The 17,328-nt window shown below is 36.1% G+C and overlaps 1 protein-coding gene across 3 annotated transcripts in view; it reads left to right on the top strand.

The window, feature by feature from the left end:
• SLC16A7 (solute carrier family 16 member 7) overlaps window positions 1-17,328 on the top strand; it is an 86,140-nt gene that overhangs the window by 19,333 nt on the left and 49,479 nt on the right. Inside the window, exon 1 of one of the 3 annotated variants that reach the window (XM_048300392.1) lies at window positions 1,054-1,152. The exons of 1 other annotated variant lie outside the window; for it this stretch is intronic. Coding sequence is in view for 1 of the 2 variants with exons in the window: in XM_048300390.1 (XP_048156347.1) it covers window positions 2,761-2,793 (33 nt within the window). In the remaining variant the exon portion in view is untranslated. Of the gene's footprint in view, window positions 1-1,053; window positions 1,153-2,553; window positions 2,794-17,328 lie in introns of those variants that run through there. One more of the 3 variants, XM_048300390.1, reaches the window with a different exon arrangement.

Genomic DNA, 17,328 nt, shown 5'->3' with positions numbered 1-17,328 from the left:
TTTTTTCACTTCTGTAGACATAGCTTGTCTACAGCAACTAATTTGAGAAAAGATATTTTCAGTTAAAGAGAGGGATTGGAACAAGACAAGTGCTTCTTTACTGGTAAGGATCTCGACATCTATACAGCATCTCAGTTCAGCTGGAAATGTTTGTCTCAGATCTAACTCCTTCATGCTCAGATGGTAAATCTTCAGAACAGGCAGAAGAGCCATCTGGTGATTCAAAACAATACAAAATTGATGGAATCAGCTTCTAGGACATGACAAATGGAAGTGGTCATCAACCTCAGATAAAATTGCCGTATGTGATGTTTGGTCCTGAAGATCCTTAAAACTGACAAAACACTCCACTATCTCCATCTTCGGATTGCCATTTAAATTTTTATTCTTTCATTATACTGCAGCAAATTAATATTATATATCTAGCAACAGTAAATCATAATTAATGCATTACAGTAACCACAGAAATGTCAGTGTGTATGATGTCTGCTGACACAAAAGCAGTATACCAATTATATGAATTATGGAAGTTATGCATATTTGTCCTTTTACATGAGATTTTGAACTCTGATACATGATTTGTCATATTTTAGCTCTTGGGTGTAAAACAATACCAATAACATCTGATGTGTGAAGAAACTAGAGAAAATAACAGGTTAGAATAATTTTAACTCTTTTAATAATAATTTAAAAATATGTGACAGTTGATAAGCTGATGGTGCTCTATAGGTCTCAAATTTAAGAGCAGGTAGACCATAAAAAAGGAAAAGGGTTGGCTCTGAGGTTGCAGAAAATGAGAAAACATTAAACTAGCATTATTTCATTCAGCAAGTTCAACTTCTTTTTCTGAGTAGAACTGTATCATATTAATGTTCTGGTTTGTGGTGAGGATGAATTAGTGGCTTAGAGAGTGAGGTAAACTCAATTCTAGCTTGCTGCATTTCTTTAAGGTTCATATTTGTAAACATTTAGACTGAATATTAGTTTTATTTGTGTGAGTACTCAGACTATCCAGTTGCTTTTTTTTTTTTTTGTAGGGCGTATTATACAAAGTTATGGGTCTTTTTCATCAAAACCCTCTTTAAAAAGCTCATCAGAGTGAAATATAATGCTGTGGGGTCTAGTAAGAATATGCACAATTACTAAAATGCTGTAAGTATTCACAAGACTTGCTCCTTTAGTTTGAATACTGAAATACTTGTTGATAATGAGGAAGAAGCTGTAAAACATAGGTTCTTGTTCTTAGGCAGATATTCTTTGATGTCAGGAGACATTTCAGAATGTCAGACTGTATATGTATTTCTGTGAAATGATCTTTGAGTTTAAAAGAAGGGAAATACATAATACAAAAATGGTATTTAATGAATATTAGACCATATCAATTTTTCTAATTTGTAATTTGTGTGCTTAAAAAGGATTTATTACTGAGTTGTCTTTATAAATCACTGTTAATATATTACAAATTTTACTTGAAAGCCTTTTGAAAAGAGAAAAAAATGCATAAAGGAAAAAATCGTCCTATTGAACAATTATGTATATGTATAGAATTGTACAGGCATTGTTTACACAGAAATTCTAATTATCTGCCAAGTATGAGCTCAAGGTGTCTTGTTGCATCCTGTGAAGTCGTAACACTCTTTGTACACAGTGTTACAGATGATAATGCAAAAAAGCAATATTTCTCAGCCAAATCCTATTTTGTAATCCCCTTTAACCTGCTTTTCCATTAATTTATATTAGCGTCTTGTAATTTAACCCCTGGTGTGAATCTAGCACTACAAATGAATACTGTCTTTGTATAGATAACCTTATCCACAACACTATCTCTATTTTTAGGAGATGAGATGATAATTCTTTATATTGACACACAATGACTAGTTGGGTCAGGGTGAGTTTGCATAGTGGAATGAGCTCCCTACAGTTGTGTCCAGACACCTTGATAATGAGAAGTGGCATGAATGTTTCATTTATTCATTTCTTTCCACTCAGAAGGTCAAAATGAACTGTTTCTCTAAGTTTTAATTTCTGTTTCTCTAAGTTTTCAAATGAGTTTTACCTTTTCACTTTTAAGTAATACTTAATTTGAAAAATCAAAAGAATAAAATTAAATTCTTGGTGTCTATACAAAGTTAAGAGAATGAATAAAAGGTAAATCCATTTCATTGTAAATTGCAAAAACAACAGTCTAATTTTAATGCAGCTTACCTGTTTTAGAAGTCAATTGATAGTCAAAGCTAATGTTACCCTAAAGAAGAATGAGTGAAAGCAATAATCCTTGTGGTGACTGCAACTGATGATGACCTTTTTGCATCTATCATGTTATTAGAAAATTAAATAATTTTCTTCTTCAAGGACAAAACATTTTAAGCTGTCAACAGGTATATCAAGTTCTGCTCATAAAACCTTTCACCTTATCTTAAATTAACAAACAAAAAGAATTTAAAGGACCGACTAATTAATTCTCAACTCAAATAACAGATCTGAGCTATAAATGACTGAACTGTTTAAGGAGTTGATAGACAATTTAAGAAGTTCTTTGAATTCTAGGACTTGACTGTGGCTTAAAGCCAGGCCTCCTTTGGAAGACGGGTGCTGCATTAGAATTAGAATTCCTTCTGGATAGCATGTGCTGCAACAGGAAGTCTACCAACCTGTGAGATGGAGCAGCATATTCCCATCTGTTGCTGGCCAGCTGTCCTGTACATCCCCCTCCTTTTCATGAGATCAGCCTGACAGCAGTAGTTATGCTCTTGAGCCATCATGCAGCTGAGCTGCAAACATGAATCACAAGGGGTAGGTGCACTTCACAGTCACTTTCCTGTCTAAAATTTAGTTCTTGGGTGCGTTGGGCTTTCTAGCTTTGACCCAGAAAAATATTTAGCGTTTGTTTGTGTCACTAAAAAACTGAGAAGTCTTTTCCTGGAGAGAAGATTAAAAGCCTTGTTAGGACTTGATAATGAGATTTTTTATTGAGGTTTGTTATGGGGAATATTGTTGGAAGAAAGTGCTTTCCAGGTAACCACTGGTTTACAATGCTTGGTAACTAACCAACTGTTTTATATTTCATCAAATATGCCATTGTCTTGTGTCAAGAGAGCTCTCATCACTCTCTCTAAGGACTTATTCCCACATTCACAAATAATAATTACTCTCCCTTTTTCAAAATTATTAATTTTGCAATGTAATTAGGAAATGCTCTGACAGTGAAAATGTGGCAATTCACAGTGTCTTCTGAAATCTAAACCTGTGCAAGCAGGATAAAATGCCAAGAAATACCTCTTTAATGTTTGTTTTGAGATAAAGGGATGGTGACATGGCTGTAAGGATTATTTGAAGAGCAGGATTTCTAAGGAAAGGATAGTTTTGTGTTTGTTATTTCACCCCCCCTGCCCCCACCTCAGGTTTCAAACAAGGTTCAAAGTTTATTTAGGGAAGTATAATGAAATACAATTCACTCCTTGTAGATTTGCCTAAAAACATGCATCATTAAAGAATTTGCTTTATCATTTATTTGAGTAGCTCATCATCCCTGTATTGAGAGAAGTAGCACGTAGCTGTCACCTACTATCCTTCTGTACATCATTTTGTTTTTACTGTGTCGCAGACATAGAGCAGCAAGAATATGTGATTGATGTCATTACATCATCTTTAGATTGAGCGTGAGGAGCCTTTTCATGTATTTCACTTCATTCTGGGTGTCTATCTGTGGTGGCTGTATCAAGTGTTAATTCATTTTTCCACCCTCCCTTACTGCTGTCAGATTCATTAAAGCTGAAGCGCTTTCCCTGGTTGACAGTAAAAGCCAGGTATGTGTGAAAGAAGAGTATGACATAAATAGATGCTGCAAAAAAAAAGGACACTCATTAGATAACATAGTGGGTTTGTCTTGTGTGTTTGCTTTGGAGCCTACACTTCCTTGGGAATGAAGAGATGGAAACATGCCGGTGCAGCCTGGGTACCAAGGCTTGTGGTGGAAGGGAGGCTCCTGGCAGGCTGTGCACTGCAGCCAGCACTTCTAGAACTTAGGAGGTAACTCACACACATGTCTCTGCTGCTGGCTAGCCCTTGCCTGAAGACGTCTGAATTTGGGCACCAGAAAAACTTAATCTAAACTGGAAATGGCAGGTTGATATAACTTCAGCCTGAGGTCATTGTAACTTCAGCTGACAGCCTGATGGTGGTGTGCAACTCAAGCAGTATGTGCTGAGAGTGCATTAGGTCAAGAGAATGAGGTAGAAAAACAAAACTAGAGCAGCTGATCTGGGAAAGAAAGTCTTCTTGAGCCCCTTAGGATCGGCTCTTTTGCATAAAGGTAATGATGGCAGATGTAAAGCCAGGCGGAATCTTGAAAGATGCAGTTGAAAGGCAAAAGAACTGGGGAAGTATCTGATATGAATTACATTATGTGTTATGAAGAATTCTCCATGAGAAGCAGCCAAAATCCCCTTCCTTTTGGTGTTTTCTGGATTAGGACAAAGGGATGGGACTACGAGATAAAAAATCAGCTGTTTTGGGTCATGGTTAGCTAAGTTTATCTACTTCAATGCAGAAGTCCTTAAGCTGCAAGAGGGAAAGCCATCACCCTTCTCCCCGTTATTAAAATCACTAAAGACTGAAAACCAACACTTGATAAAATTTATTTGAAGGAGGGCAAAATTACACTTTCTGCAAATCAGAAGAATAAGCATAGCATGAGGAGGAAGCAATTTTTTTTTTTAATGCACCTTCATGCCCACAAAAGAGGCACTTTAAGATATTGAATTGAGAAATAAAGAAAAATGGAAAAGAGAGAAGAAATCCCATCTAATGGAATTGGGAATCTTTCAAAAGTATTTTAACCAAAGATGGCATTGCAGACACTTTAAATCACTAATCACAAGCAGACCATTGCTGTACTAAAATAGGGATATAACAAAACAACCTTTTAGGGCTGTTTGGGCTTTTGGGTGTCTACTTCTGTATGTTAAATGGCTTGAATTCATTCTTTTCTCCTTTTCTTTTCTTTTCTTTTCTTTTCTTTTCTTTTCTTTTCTTTTCTTTTCTTTTCTTTTCTTTTCTTTTCTTTTTTCTTTTTTCTTTTCACTTTTCAGAGATTAGGAACTGAATTTTAGTATCACTGCAATATATAAAATTACTGGTATGTCCTCAGTTTTAAATTGAGGTAAATTACTCATTTTAAAATGAGTAATTTTTAACATGTAAATAAGAGAAGAGGTGAACAGGGATGTAATTCTGTAGACTAGAAATTTTTGCTTTAGCAAGGTATGCTCTTCATGTATTATTAGGACACAGTATGGAACGCACCATTGGAAAAAAACAGTGAAGTTTTTTGTTTAATATTTTATCTCTGACTTATGAGGAAGACTTTTTATAATGTATGAAAATATTAAAGTTAATTACAGTCTATAAAAAAAAGCATTGTGGGATGCATTGCATCCTTCACATAGAACACATTGTTTTCTGTCCCTTAGTAAGTATTTTATTTGTTCCAAATGATCCCATGATATTAATTTTTGATTTGGCAAGAATGATATAGATCAACAGAATGTACTAACATCTGGCCACATAGTGCAGCTGAATTAGTTGTGTGATAGCAGTAAGAGAAGAAAATGGCATAGAAATATACATAATTTTAGGCTCAAGGGCCCAGTATTCTTGTGTAATGCTGATTAAACAGACTGACAAAGCAGAAACATTTTAGGTATGGGGAAAATACCATTAGTTCCAAAATAAAAGTTACTGTAATTCAAGCAGTTGGTGCAAACAGAGGAAAATAGTGCTGCAAGCCCTGTGTGCAATCAAATCATGCTGTAAGGCTCATGATTTGGGTATTGTAGGATTGAAATAGAAGATTTGAAGAGAAATTACAGAAGCAAGTCCTTCACAAATAGAAGCATTCTACATACCACAGAACATAGAAATAGAACAATGACAGAAGTGCAGCTTCATCAGTTATTGCATCTATATCAGATGAGTCACCAAATTGCTTCTAAAACCTGGGGTAACAGTTGATATCTATTCTTGGGGAACATTTAATTTCTAGCAGGTTGCTGAAGGGCAATTTATAAGTTCACAGAAAAGTACATATGCATTAATTTCCTTATGATACTAGGGAAATGTATTTTTTAGCTAAATATAAATTCCTCATCCTTCTTTCCCTGCTACCCATAATATTTAAGAAGTTGAAAATGTTTTTCCTTGTAAATAACTGTCCTCATGTCTGTATCATGATGGCTACATGTACGGGCCAGGAAAAACAGATGAAAAAACATTGTTGATGGATCTGAGGGTAATTTTAAGCTACAGAGTTAGCTCTTGGCTTCTGAGATACCTTGCTGTGGTATCTCAAAATGGCAGGCAAGCAAGAGGTGTTCTTTTGCACAGAGGCTTACTTCCACTATTTCCTCATTTCTTACGAGGCCGGTGTCAGAACTTGCTTTGAAAGCACTGCTTGTTTATTTTTTCATGGTGAGTACTACAATTTCTGAAGTATGTTTGACTCTATAATGAACTGGAAAGAGGATTTTTCTTAACCTGTAGCCTGATTTAGAAGTGCCTAAGTACTGACATTTAGCCACTTGTTAATCTTTTGTTGTACAGTATGAACAGTACAAATGTGATTCTGCCTGCTCAGAACTGAAAAGGTATGTCCAACATTAGAAGTGCTAGATTTTCATAGACAGTATTTCTGGGAAGAGATGTCAGGAAGAAGTCTTGACAGCATTACAACTTATAAAAATAATTTGCATTACTTTAATATTGCTGCAAAGTTACCTGTTGCTATATCAGCACATTTCCTCAAAATTCTTTGTACTTATTTTAATCTTTTTATCTCCTATTCTTTACTGATTTATTTTCACCTTGACTTCTCTTTCATCAAATTTGCACATTTCTATATAAAAATCAGAAATGCCTTATCTGTTTAAACAGGTATTGGGATAAAGTGTTTCATGGAAGTCTCAAAGGCATATACAACTTTTTCAGTTTATGATCATCCTAACATATTTATGAATAGACAACCAACTTTTTTTCTTTCCTATGCCCTGTGAGGATGAAGTCCATTAAGGATAATGGATTGATGCTATCATGATATAATAATCAAATATCAATACATTTTTCAAGCCTCAAGCTTGCTTTACAAATTCCTCGTTTTAGCATTTAACATGATGTGCATACCTGTATTACTAATAAAAATAATTTCATTGCTGAATTAGTGTAATCTACAGAATAACAAACAGTCGTGAAAATAATTAAAAGAAAAGCAGTAGGCCCAGCTTCAGGGAAGCAATTATTTACTGTGACTTTCCTTTCAACTTTTGTCATGTGTGGTTTTCACAAGCTTTCTTTTTGTGCAGTTGCCATAATAACAGCATGTATGTTGTTGGAAACCTCAGGCTGTATTTGTCACAGGCACACCATGCAAGTAGGAAAATTGTACTTAAGCCGTGCTGTAGTACAGCATGCCTTGGTTCATTTATCTGGATTCAGGTAGCTGAGGGTGGTTCAGCACGTTTTCTGTTAGTATAAAATTTACTTCCGTGTCACGTTTGATGGATCGTTAATTACTCTTGTCAGGTGGAAGCAAATGGTTTTGTAGTGTAAGTCCTGCAACAGGTTTTGTAGGATGTAGAGTTATTGCTGAGCTTATGTGGAATAGAACTAAAATAAGTCTGGTTTTGGCTTGCTTTTATACCTTTTAACATAATTTTCAATGTTTCTCACTGTGCTTTATTTGCCTTGTTGCTCATGTTTCATAAAATACTACATACCATGTGTGACATGCTTAAATTGGTTTTGCTACAAGTAAACCAGTGCCTTGGGTATCAAATACTCTGATCCTATTCTTCATTTGCATTATCAAGGTGAAGTTTCATATGTTTACTTGAAAGGAAAATTTCAGTTTTGAAATTGAAAAGTGAAATGAACATCATGGCTACTTAACAATTTCTGATTTAAGAGATATTTTTAAATACTTGGTCAGTGTCTTGCATACATGGAATCACGTTTCTATTGCCTTACATCCTAACTACACCATGTTACTTTGCAGAATGTGTTTTCTACAGTTTCTGAAAATAAGTCTTTTTTTTGTCATGACATGAGTTGAACACTCAGATACCGAGATTCATTAAATAACTAGTTAATTTAAAAAATAATTTCTGAGTCCTCACTGAAAGCTCAACAGTTGTAAGCATTTTTTTTTCTACAGAACCTTCTTTAAACATTTGCATGCACAGATGAGACAGGCATGCTTCAAACAGAGAATGAATCTGGAGAACTAATTCAACAGGTTTTAAAATCATATTGATTTTGTTTGTTTACCTGTTTCAAGCAGTATTTTTTCTTCAACAACTTTGACATCAACATTAATATTTCATATGACTTTTGTCTCAGACAAAAATGTTGGGGAAAAAACAAATCCAATGCCCAAGTTTCATACAGATTTAATTGCTGGAAACTGCTATTAAAAGAATCTGTGAAAAGTTTTGCATAATTTTGTTCCAATAATAAAGACTGGTTGTTTTTTTACCTTCGTCTCCCTCTGCCATGTGTAACACTTCTGAAATTGGGGAAAGACAAAAGGGTTTATGGTAGATATTCCTATGCTCTGACCCTAGTTATTAATTCCTCTGATATTCCTCCCTAATTTGGTTCAGGATCTGATTGTTCGAGGTAAAATCCAACTTTGCTGCTGTATTTCCTTCATTGTAGCTGATCTGTGGCTGTGCTCATACTAGTCTGTTGCCCATCAGTATTTTGGAGATGCCCATGCATCTGTATTATCTCGCAGGCAATAAGGAATCTGATAATTGCAGAGAAGGAACTGGGTTTATGCTGGATGCCAGGAAACAAACTAAAGAGTAAGAAAACCATTACAGAGAATAAAACTTAGTTTATATTTGCTCCTAAATCTAGTGTTTAATTAGACTGCTTGATGAAGAAAGTATCAGCTATTAAATATCCCTGAAATTCTGTGTTGATAAATTTTTTCACATAAAACCCAGCAGTTTTGCCCAGTTGGCTATATTGTTTCCTAAACCTGTTGAATGATTTCACAGTTGAAAGCTTTTCGGCATGGCAGTTCTTCTCCAGAAATGGCATGTTGTTCTGTGCTGGTCAGCTGAGGTGAGAATGGCTACTGGAAAAAGTGCTTCAGGGTGTCAGCAAGCCACAAATAGTTTTCTAAAATACCTATGACTGTGCCATAGCATGCAAAAGAAAGATGCCTTTAATTTTGTGTGAAAGCACAGAATTTATACCTGGCTTGACTAGAAAAGCACAGAAAGAAAAAGGCAACTGAACACCACAGAGAGATGCAAACCCTGCTGAGAGGGGAGTCGAGTACTTCTTTTCTATGAAGTGTGTAAGCTTATACATGTTACTGAGCCTGCCCACATTTTCTTGCATAATACTTTCCACCTCCTTGCATGACTTAACTCAGAATATAGTACAGGCAGGGTCAATGAGGGTGAACCAAAAGCTCTGGTCATGAGGCTAAAAGATGACCTTGTTATGCTATGATGTCAAATCTCAGCTGAGGCCTCCTGAGAGATCCTTGAGTCGTGAGCACAAATACTAAAATATTAGAGAAATAAGAGACTGTTTAAATAAGAAAAATGTGATGATGAAATCAAGCCTTCAAAAAATGTTATGTATGCGTTGCTAATACCTCAGAATGCTTTCCTGTTTTGTTCATGGCAGTTTTTTTTCTTTTTTATGAGTAGATTCAACTTTGCACAGAAAAATGCTAATCTGCTCCTCTTTCTGTATGTGTCTTTCAAACAAGGACTTGCTCAAGCTGCAGAATGCAAACAGGCACTAGCTTGACTAGTGCTGAATATGTGGACTTTGCATGTATGGTTTCAGCTAAGTGATGTGTAACATGAAAGCCAGCATTGATTTCAATTTTTCCAGTCATTCAGTACATTTCAGGATGAATGTGAAACTGGACTTTTTTTACAGATTTCTTCTTTCATTTGCAATAAATAAAAGGAAAAGGTGCTTGCTATGTTACCATTCCAGATTTTCAAAATCAAGATGTCATATTTTTCCAGTAGAACAACTTGAATATTGGATTTCCACATGACCCACTGAAGATGAAATCTGTTTTGTTCAGAATAATCAAGAATATATATTTCTTTGCCTAGGAAAAATAACGTGGGATGAACTGCAGAGTGACTGTTGCTAGCATACAATCAAATTAACACCGCTACTAGGCTTCACTCACTTGCAATTAAAAGTGTGATTGGCATTGAAATTGCCAAGTTTTTACTGAAGACAAAGGGGAATATTTTTTCAAAGACTAAAGTACTGGCTTTAATCTGTAATGGTTTCACATATCACTAAAAGTTCTCACTTGAAATGTTGGCTTTAATGCTTTTTGTCTCTTTTTCAGCTAAACCCAGACTTGTTTACCCTGCAAAGTATATGCATCTATAAATCTTGAATTGAGTGTACTAGACCAAATAAGAAAGTTGCATTAAAAAATACAGGAGTTTTATGATTTTGGGGCGGCTGGGGGTGAAGTTTGTATGCTTTTTGTAGCTTTTATTTTATTTTATTTTATTTTATCTGATTTCATTTGGAAGAGAGAAAGCAGTTTCTGAAATAACCTTTTCTCCATTGAGGTAAGGTTATTTGTATAAACAAACCATTGATGGCTTTTCATGAATAAGGGAAAATAAATACATTACAAAAATGTGAATTTTGGGATTCCCCACTACCACTCTCATTTTGGAAAGTTTTCTGCAGATACTATTTTTTTTATCTTTCCCTTGATTGTTCAAGAGAAACTTCATTGTCTTACAGCATTCTGAACACATAGATTCCCCTGCCTACCTGCAGACAGCCTGCCTGTTGTTTTTTAATCTTTGACACCACTCTGGTGGCAGTGCCACAGCAATAAATGCTTTAAAAATGCAGATAAATTAAGTAAGCTTTGACAGTGATCTGTGCAAAAGGCAGCTTCAAAGGGCAAAAAATAATACAGACCTTGCATTGAGTAGAATACATAGGCTCCCACACCTAAAACTGAATGAGGAAAGAAGAAGCTGATAGACAATACATTCTATAACAGCCCCCCTCATCACTGAATTTCCACAATGGCCAAAACAAAGATAACACCACCAATTACATATATATATATACAATATATATATACACTTAAACTGTGGGGTTTTCACAGTTGGGGAAAATGGTCTTTTTTGTTATTTGCATTGGAGACGTGTATTTAACCAGATCTCATAATCTCATCATCCTTTAATTCACTACAATAAAGTTTGGATACAGAAAGGAGTATAAGTTTTATACGTAAGCTTGGTATATGTTTCATACATACATGGTAATAAAAATAAAAATACATGTAAACTCTAGTAATCAAAACTTCAAAAAATTGCTGTGAGGGTCCTTAAATTTTTTTTCCTAGTTGACTTACAGGGCTAAAGTTCTGCTTCTAGCATGGTCAGAAATGCCCCAGCTTTAATTATACTGGATGTCTTGCTCCTGTTGGGTCTATTACATCAAGAATGAGGTCATTGTTTAAGTCGGGACTGTTCTGCATTTTAGAGACTACCTGCCTAATAGGGAGCCAAGACACCGTTGGATTTTTTAAGTGACACTGGTACTTTTTTTTTAGGCACTTGCACAATAATTAGGACATTTCTTAATGTTTGCTTTCTATGCAAGAAGATTCTAGCCAGTATCTTTTCCCTTTCTGTAGCAGTGGGAGTTGCCCAGTAGCCCACAGCGTCAGCTTCCTAAGATCTGGATGGTACAGGTCTCACTGCACTGGGCAAAGCTCTTGACCCACTAGGTGGTCTGTGCACAAAGGCAGAGGCAAGAAGGAAGAGGAGGCTCCAGTATAGCATCCAAGGCTGTTTATTGCCCTCAGGGGAACCAGGGACTGAAAAGCTCCAAACAGGCAGTTACACAGGATTTTAAAGGAAGGTGGGGCAAGGGGCAGGAACAACTTCAGGGCCAATAGAAGAAGTGAAGGGGAGGGGTCACAGGCGGGGCTGTACACAGCTACCCAATGAGAGCAAGCTTGGGGAGGGGAGAAATTCAAAGGGACCAATGGGACATTGAGGGGTGAAGAGCTTTCTAGAAAAGGGGAGGAGAAAGGGGTGGTATATATGGAGGATTGACAAACTGAGCAGGGCATATACAATGCTAAAAGGGGAGGGGAAACAACAATCTGATTGACAACATTTTAATTTGGGACAAATCATGTATGGGAAAAAAGGGGACTTCGCAACACCTTTCAGGAGAGAATTTTAATTCTGAGACTATTCAGGAGGACATTCTCAGTTATCTTGATAAAATTGTTCTATTTTGAAGAAAATACTCCCATATTCCTTGGCTGCTGAAAATACAAGTACTAGCAAAATGTACCCTGAGCAGGAAAAATTGCAGCTTTGGAGGATATGTAGACTTTAAGTTTTCTTGAAGGGACTGCCTTTCCTCTACAGGTGTTAGACAACTGCAGCCAACAAGCTTGCAAAGGTCTTGAGCCTAAATGTTTTGTTTGGAATACAAATGGATGTATACATGTTATTAAGGTCTTTGTTAAATTGATACATGAAAGTCTTGCCTAAAAGTACAAGAAAAGTTTGATGCAGAATGAGAGAATGGGTCCCGGTCACCAGAAACCTAAGTCATTGCCTTGACTGGAAGACTGTGCTTATATGTTAGGTACAGTTAAAAATAGTCAGGTGTATACTTAATATTATTGGTACACTCACAAGTACAGATGATGAGAAATTCGTTATTAAGATGAAAGAAAAAATGAAGTGAAATTTATGAAAAAGCAAGAATTTTCAAAAAAGGAGGAATTAAATGTGTCAGTCAACTTGATACAAACTAATCAACTCATACCAGAGTGTAATTATGTTACAAACAGAAAGAAAGAGCTGATGTACACCTTCAAAGACTCAGTACATCTCTCTGCTCCGTGTTTCCTGTGCTGGGTACATCAGCCTATTAATAAAATAAACATTGTTTTTCAGAAAGGCTGCATATTTTTCACTTTCAGCCACTCAGCATTGATATCCAGATAAAACAAAAATCTACGACCAGTTATTATATTTAAATTTATCTTTATGCACATTCTTCTGTGAGGTGTAATATTCTGGAATGGAGGTAATAATTCTATTTTGGATAATGATTTGTTAGTAAAATACATCTTTCTTTGTCATTGATATGGATAAAGACTCCATCTCAAATTGTATGGGAGCCATTTTATGTCAGTCCCATGATGCAAATATGCCCTAGAGCCATCTTTGCTGTGCTTAAATAAGCACTTTATTTCAAGTGCTTTATTGGCAATTACCAATGATTCTGTAGTTACTTGGCAGCAAATGGCAGTGTGATACTGCATTATTTTACATCAGAGCAGGTATGTAGGATATATTATAGTGAATAAACCATCACTTTGCTCTGTTAACAGACGAAAAAAATTCTTAAAGTAAGGTGTAGCTATGCATAACTTCATCATAAAGACTTGTAGATATATTGGGTATGTGAAATACATAATGATAAGTTTGGGGGTTTTTTCTTATGTGATTGTGAGAGGCCTGAGTACAACCTTTTTGTTTAGCTTATGTCAACATCATTACTATGGCTAAGTAATTTTCACAATTTTGAATGATTTTTGACATTATATAATCATTATTGACAAAGGATATTGTCCTATTTCACTGTCTTAGGTTTTTAGAGAAAGATACTGTTTATAAAGATTTTCTTTCAAACTGTGTTAACTTGTAAATATGTTTTTATCATAATCATCAAAAAAACATGACACTAAATAATTCCACAGTATTTGCATTAACTTATTTTCCAATGAACCTTGGAGGCATTCCTCATGCAGAAGCCAAAATACAGTGAATTTCAGTGAATGATATAAAAGTGTTGACGAGGTTGACCATGGGTGATTCAAGGCTCAGATAATGGACAGAATAGCCTTTTACAACACTGACTTAGAAGCAACCCATAGCAATGAGAAATGCAGACAGATGTAGTATTTTCTTCTAGAAGGTGTTTTTTTCTTGATATTTAAGAAATCAGGATATAACGCAGTACTTGTGCTCGAGGCACGAGCTCTGGCGTGCCCCAGGTCAGAGAGAGCCCAGCTGCGTTACTTCTGTGCGTCGCTGAAGCGACTTCGGCATCGGGAAAAGAGCTGCTGGCTGGGCTGGCTCGCTGGCTTCTCTGCAGAGGGAACACGGCAGGAGCCGATGGGATTGGCTCACATTAGCTCAGAGACAAAGAAGAGAGAGGCTGTTCTGGTCTGACTCCTAACAGGTTTATTGTTAGAAGTTTCACAACCTGAACAAGCTCGGAAGGGATGGAATGCAATGGGATCCTCCCCCGAGGCTTGTCCTCAGTGTTATAGAGTGTTTGAAAACCGTGGTGAAAGGGGAAAACAACCAATGAGTTACAAGCCAGGGGGAGGATACAATTTAACAAGAACCACTGGGGGAAACAGAGAGGCGGGAGTTGTAACAGAGAACCAGTGAACAACCGAGGAACCGGGAATTTTCCTGAACCGGGGGAGGCGGCTTGGACTTGGGCACTGCCCAGGGGGTGCGGCTTAGGCTTCTGAGCCGCCCATCAACCCACCCTCTGAGTCTGCTCTTTGGGAAACTCGATCCAGGGGAGGGGCTGGGATCGATTGGCATCACGCTGCCCCAGCCCCGCAGTGGGATGGGTCACAACAACAAGGAGAAACGAGAGCTTTTTTAAAAAAACCAATTTATATTAGGTGATCATGCCGCTGGTCTGAAACACATCTGCTTAGCATGAATTAATGAGTAATCACTCAGTCTTAACCTTGAATCTACTGAAGCATTGCTTTAGCTTTACATGAAATTTTATCCTATGTGCCTCAAAGGAGGTGACTGCTTTGTTTTATATATTTTTTTCCTGGATCACAGAAGGCATGCAACTTCAGATGACCGGAGTGCTGGTTTGATTGGTTTTGTATTTATGTTTTCTTACAGGGCTTCTGGTCACAATTTTGGTCAAGTACTCTTACTAAGAACTATATTGTAGGTCTGTTTTTGGCTTTTCTAATAGTACAAATTCAGTATAACAGAACAAATATTCTAAGTGCATTCTATTTTATATCTAAGAACAATTCAATTATTAGAGTACCTCTTGTGTTTAAAAACGTTTAATCTTTGTTTTTGTGGGACAACCTTCCAGATCAGAAATCATTTTCAAATCCAAATGAAGTTCAAGGGAGGTTTTTTTTTAACTTCAGTGAGCACTCATGTTTTATTTTGAAGGAGGTAGATACATAAACATCCACTTGTTAGAAACCACCACCTACCTGCATGTTCAAATGTGGGGTGTGAAAAGTGTCAACAGTACTTAAAAGTTCACCATCATTCAAAATCAGATTTTTGCATTACATCTTATTGCTTTTCTGCTCTGCTTGTACTGGTGTGGAAGGTATGGAATCCCCACTCTGTCTTTTCTAGAAATAACACTGAAGAAGTCTGTATTAGAAAACATTTTATTCACTTACATTCAGAATTTGTACACCATGTTTACATTTCTATTTTTTTTCCTTTTAATAGTTATAAAAAAATCTATGAACTGGCATATGAAAAAATAGTTTTATTTAGGGATGGTGCTAGAAAAAGGTGATGGTTTTCTTTTGATTGGTGGAAATTAAACAGTACTTTGTGTTAATTTACCATTTAAAATATTCTCAGCTATCATGGGTAGTAATAATACCTATTTTGTTATGCATATTGATTGGGAATGTATGCAAGAATACAGCTAACCCTACAAAGCAGGTTTGGGTCTGATGCAGAACAGATAGAAGCTAGAGCCAGTTGAAAGACTCATAAATAGCCAGAGCTAGATGACATCTCATGCACTCCCACCTCAAAGTCCTGTTTTGTTTTGCAGAGGAGTTACTGCTTTACTCACATTTTGAAGGTGAAAACAACACTCTTTACTTCATCTTTTTGCTCTCTGACATTTTCTCTGGAAATCTGAACAGGTGCATTCTGTTACTGTCCTTTTTCACTTCCTAAAAATTCAAGATTTATCAGTGCTGCATCTTTTAACAGACATCTTTATTATGCAGGGGCCAATCACACTTTTTCCTACAAAAGCCAAATGAAAAACTCTGTGCATTGAAATTTCATTCCATAGGTGCTATCATCTACATGCTTTTTACTATTTCCTGACATGCACAGGCAGAAACCCTCAAATATGTTTTTCCATCACATGCTTCTTTCATCATGTAAAGGGTGTAATAAATGCGTGTGGTGTTTTACAGACATGGTTTTTGGATGACTAAGTTATATTAGGGAAAAAGGAAAGAAACAACCCATGCTTTTTCTACACATAAAAGCCATACAGATTTATTTGGGCCTCATTCGGGCAGAGTTTGTTTTACGCAATGGTTCTTTTCTCATATAAACATTTTGTTGACTGATGAATCTCACAATGCTTAACTTCAAGGGAAGAAAAGAAAAAGGACAGACACAAATTCCATGTTTAATATTCAAATTGCAAAATGTCATGAAAATGGAATAATAATGCTAAGATTGAATAGCAAATAGGTATTATGCTTGAATCAGATTACAACAATAACAACTTCCCCACAGGAACACCTCATAGTGTATCTAGTAATATTTTGAGAGGTAAGAGAAGTGTTGAAAAATCTGTTTGGAGAAGAATCTGCAAAGAAACAAAGTTGTAGTTAAACCCAGTCATCCCAGAAGGTAGTGATTGTTTCATCTGCAGCTATTGACTGAGAAAGGATCTAGCTAAATAAAACTTGAATGGAGTTCAAATCCATTTATTCCCCTTTGAAGTCAGTTGGGCTGTATGTGAAAGTTTATGTATAGGAAGTGTATGCATAGTCTGTGCATACTTATGCATAGGTAGATAATAGTTTAAGACTTCCGTGAAAATAAGTAAAAGAGATGTCTTTAAAGACTTTAGCAAAACACATAAACTCCAGAGTTGTTTTGTACACAAAGAAGAATATTATTGTCTTGAAGACTGAAAGTGGTCTTCAGGGGACTATAATGCTTAGGCTCTGAATCCCAGGATTGTATTGCTTTCTCAAGGAAAAACCTCGAGATTTACACAACTCCACTGCCACTTCTTTTTCTTGTTATCAAGACAAAATGAATAGGTGTGTGGAGTGTGCTGTACGTGTTTTTATGCGTTACAAATAATTTTGTATATAGAAAGTTTGGCTAAACTCTTATGAGTCCATTGGCCTTCAGTAGAACTCATGAACAACCAAACGTGTATCATGAACAACCAAACGTGTATATATCTGCTTTTTACAAGGAAAAACACAAC

This window comes from Corvus hawaiiensis, chromosome 4 (assembly GCF_020740725.1).
Source record: "Corvus hawaiiensis isolate bCorHaw1 chromosome 4, bCorHaw1.pri.cur, whole genome shotgun sequence".
NCBI lineage: Eukaryota > Metazoa > Chordata > Aves > Passeriformes > Corvidae > Corvus > Corvus hawaiiensis.
The sequence above is the reverse complement of the archived record's forward strand: the minus strand, read 5'-3'. Positions and strand labels throughout refer to the sequence as shown.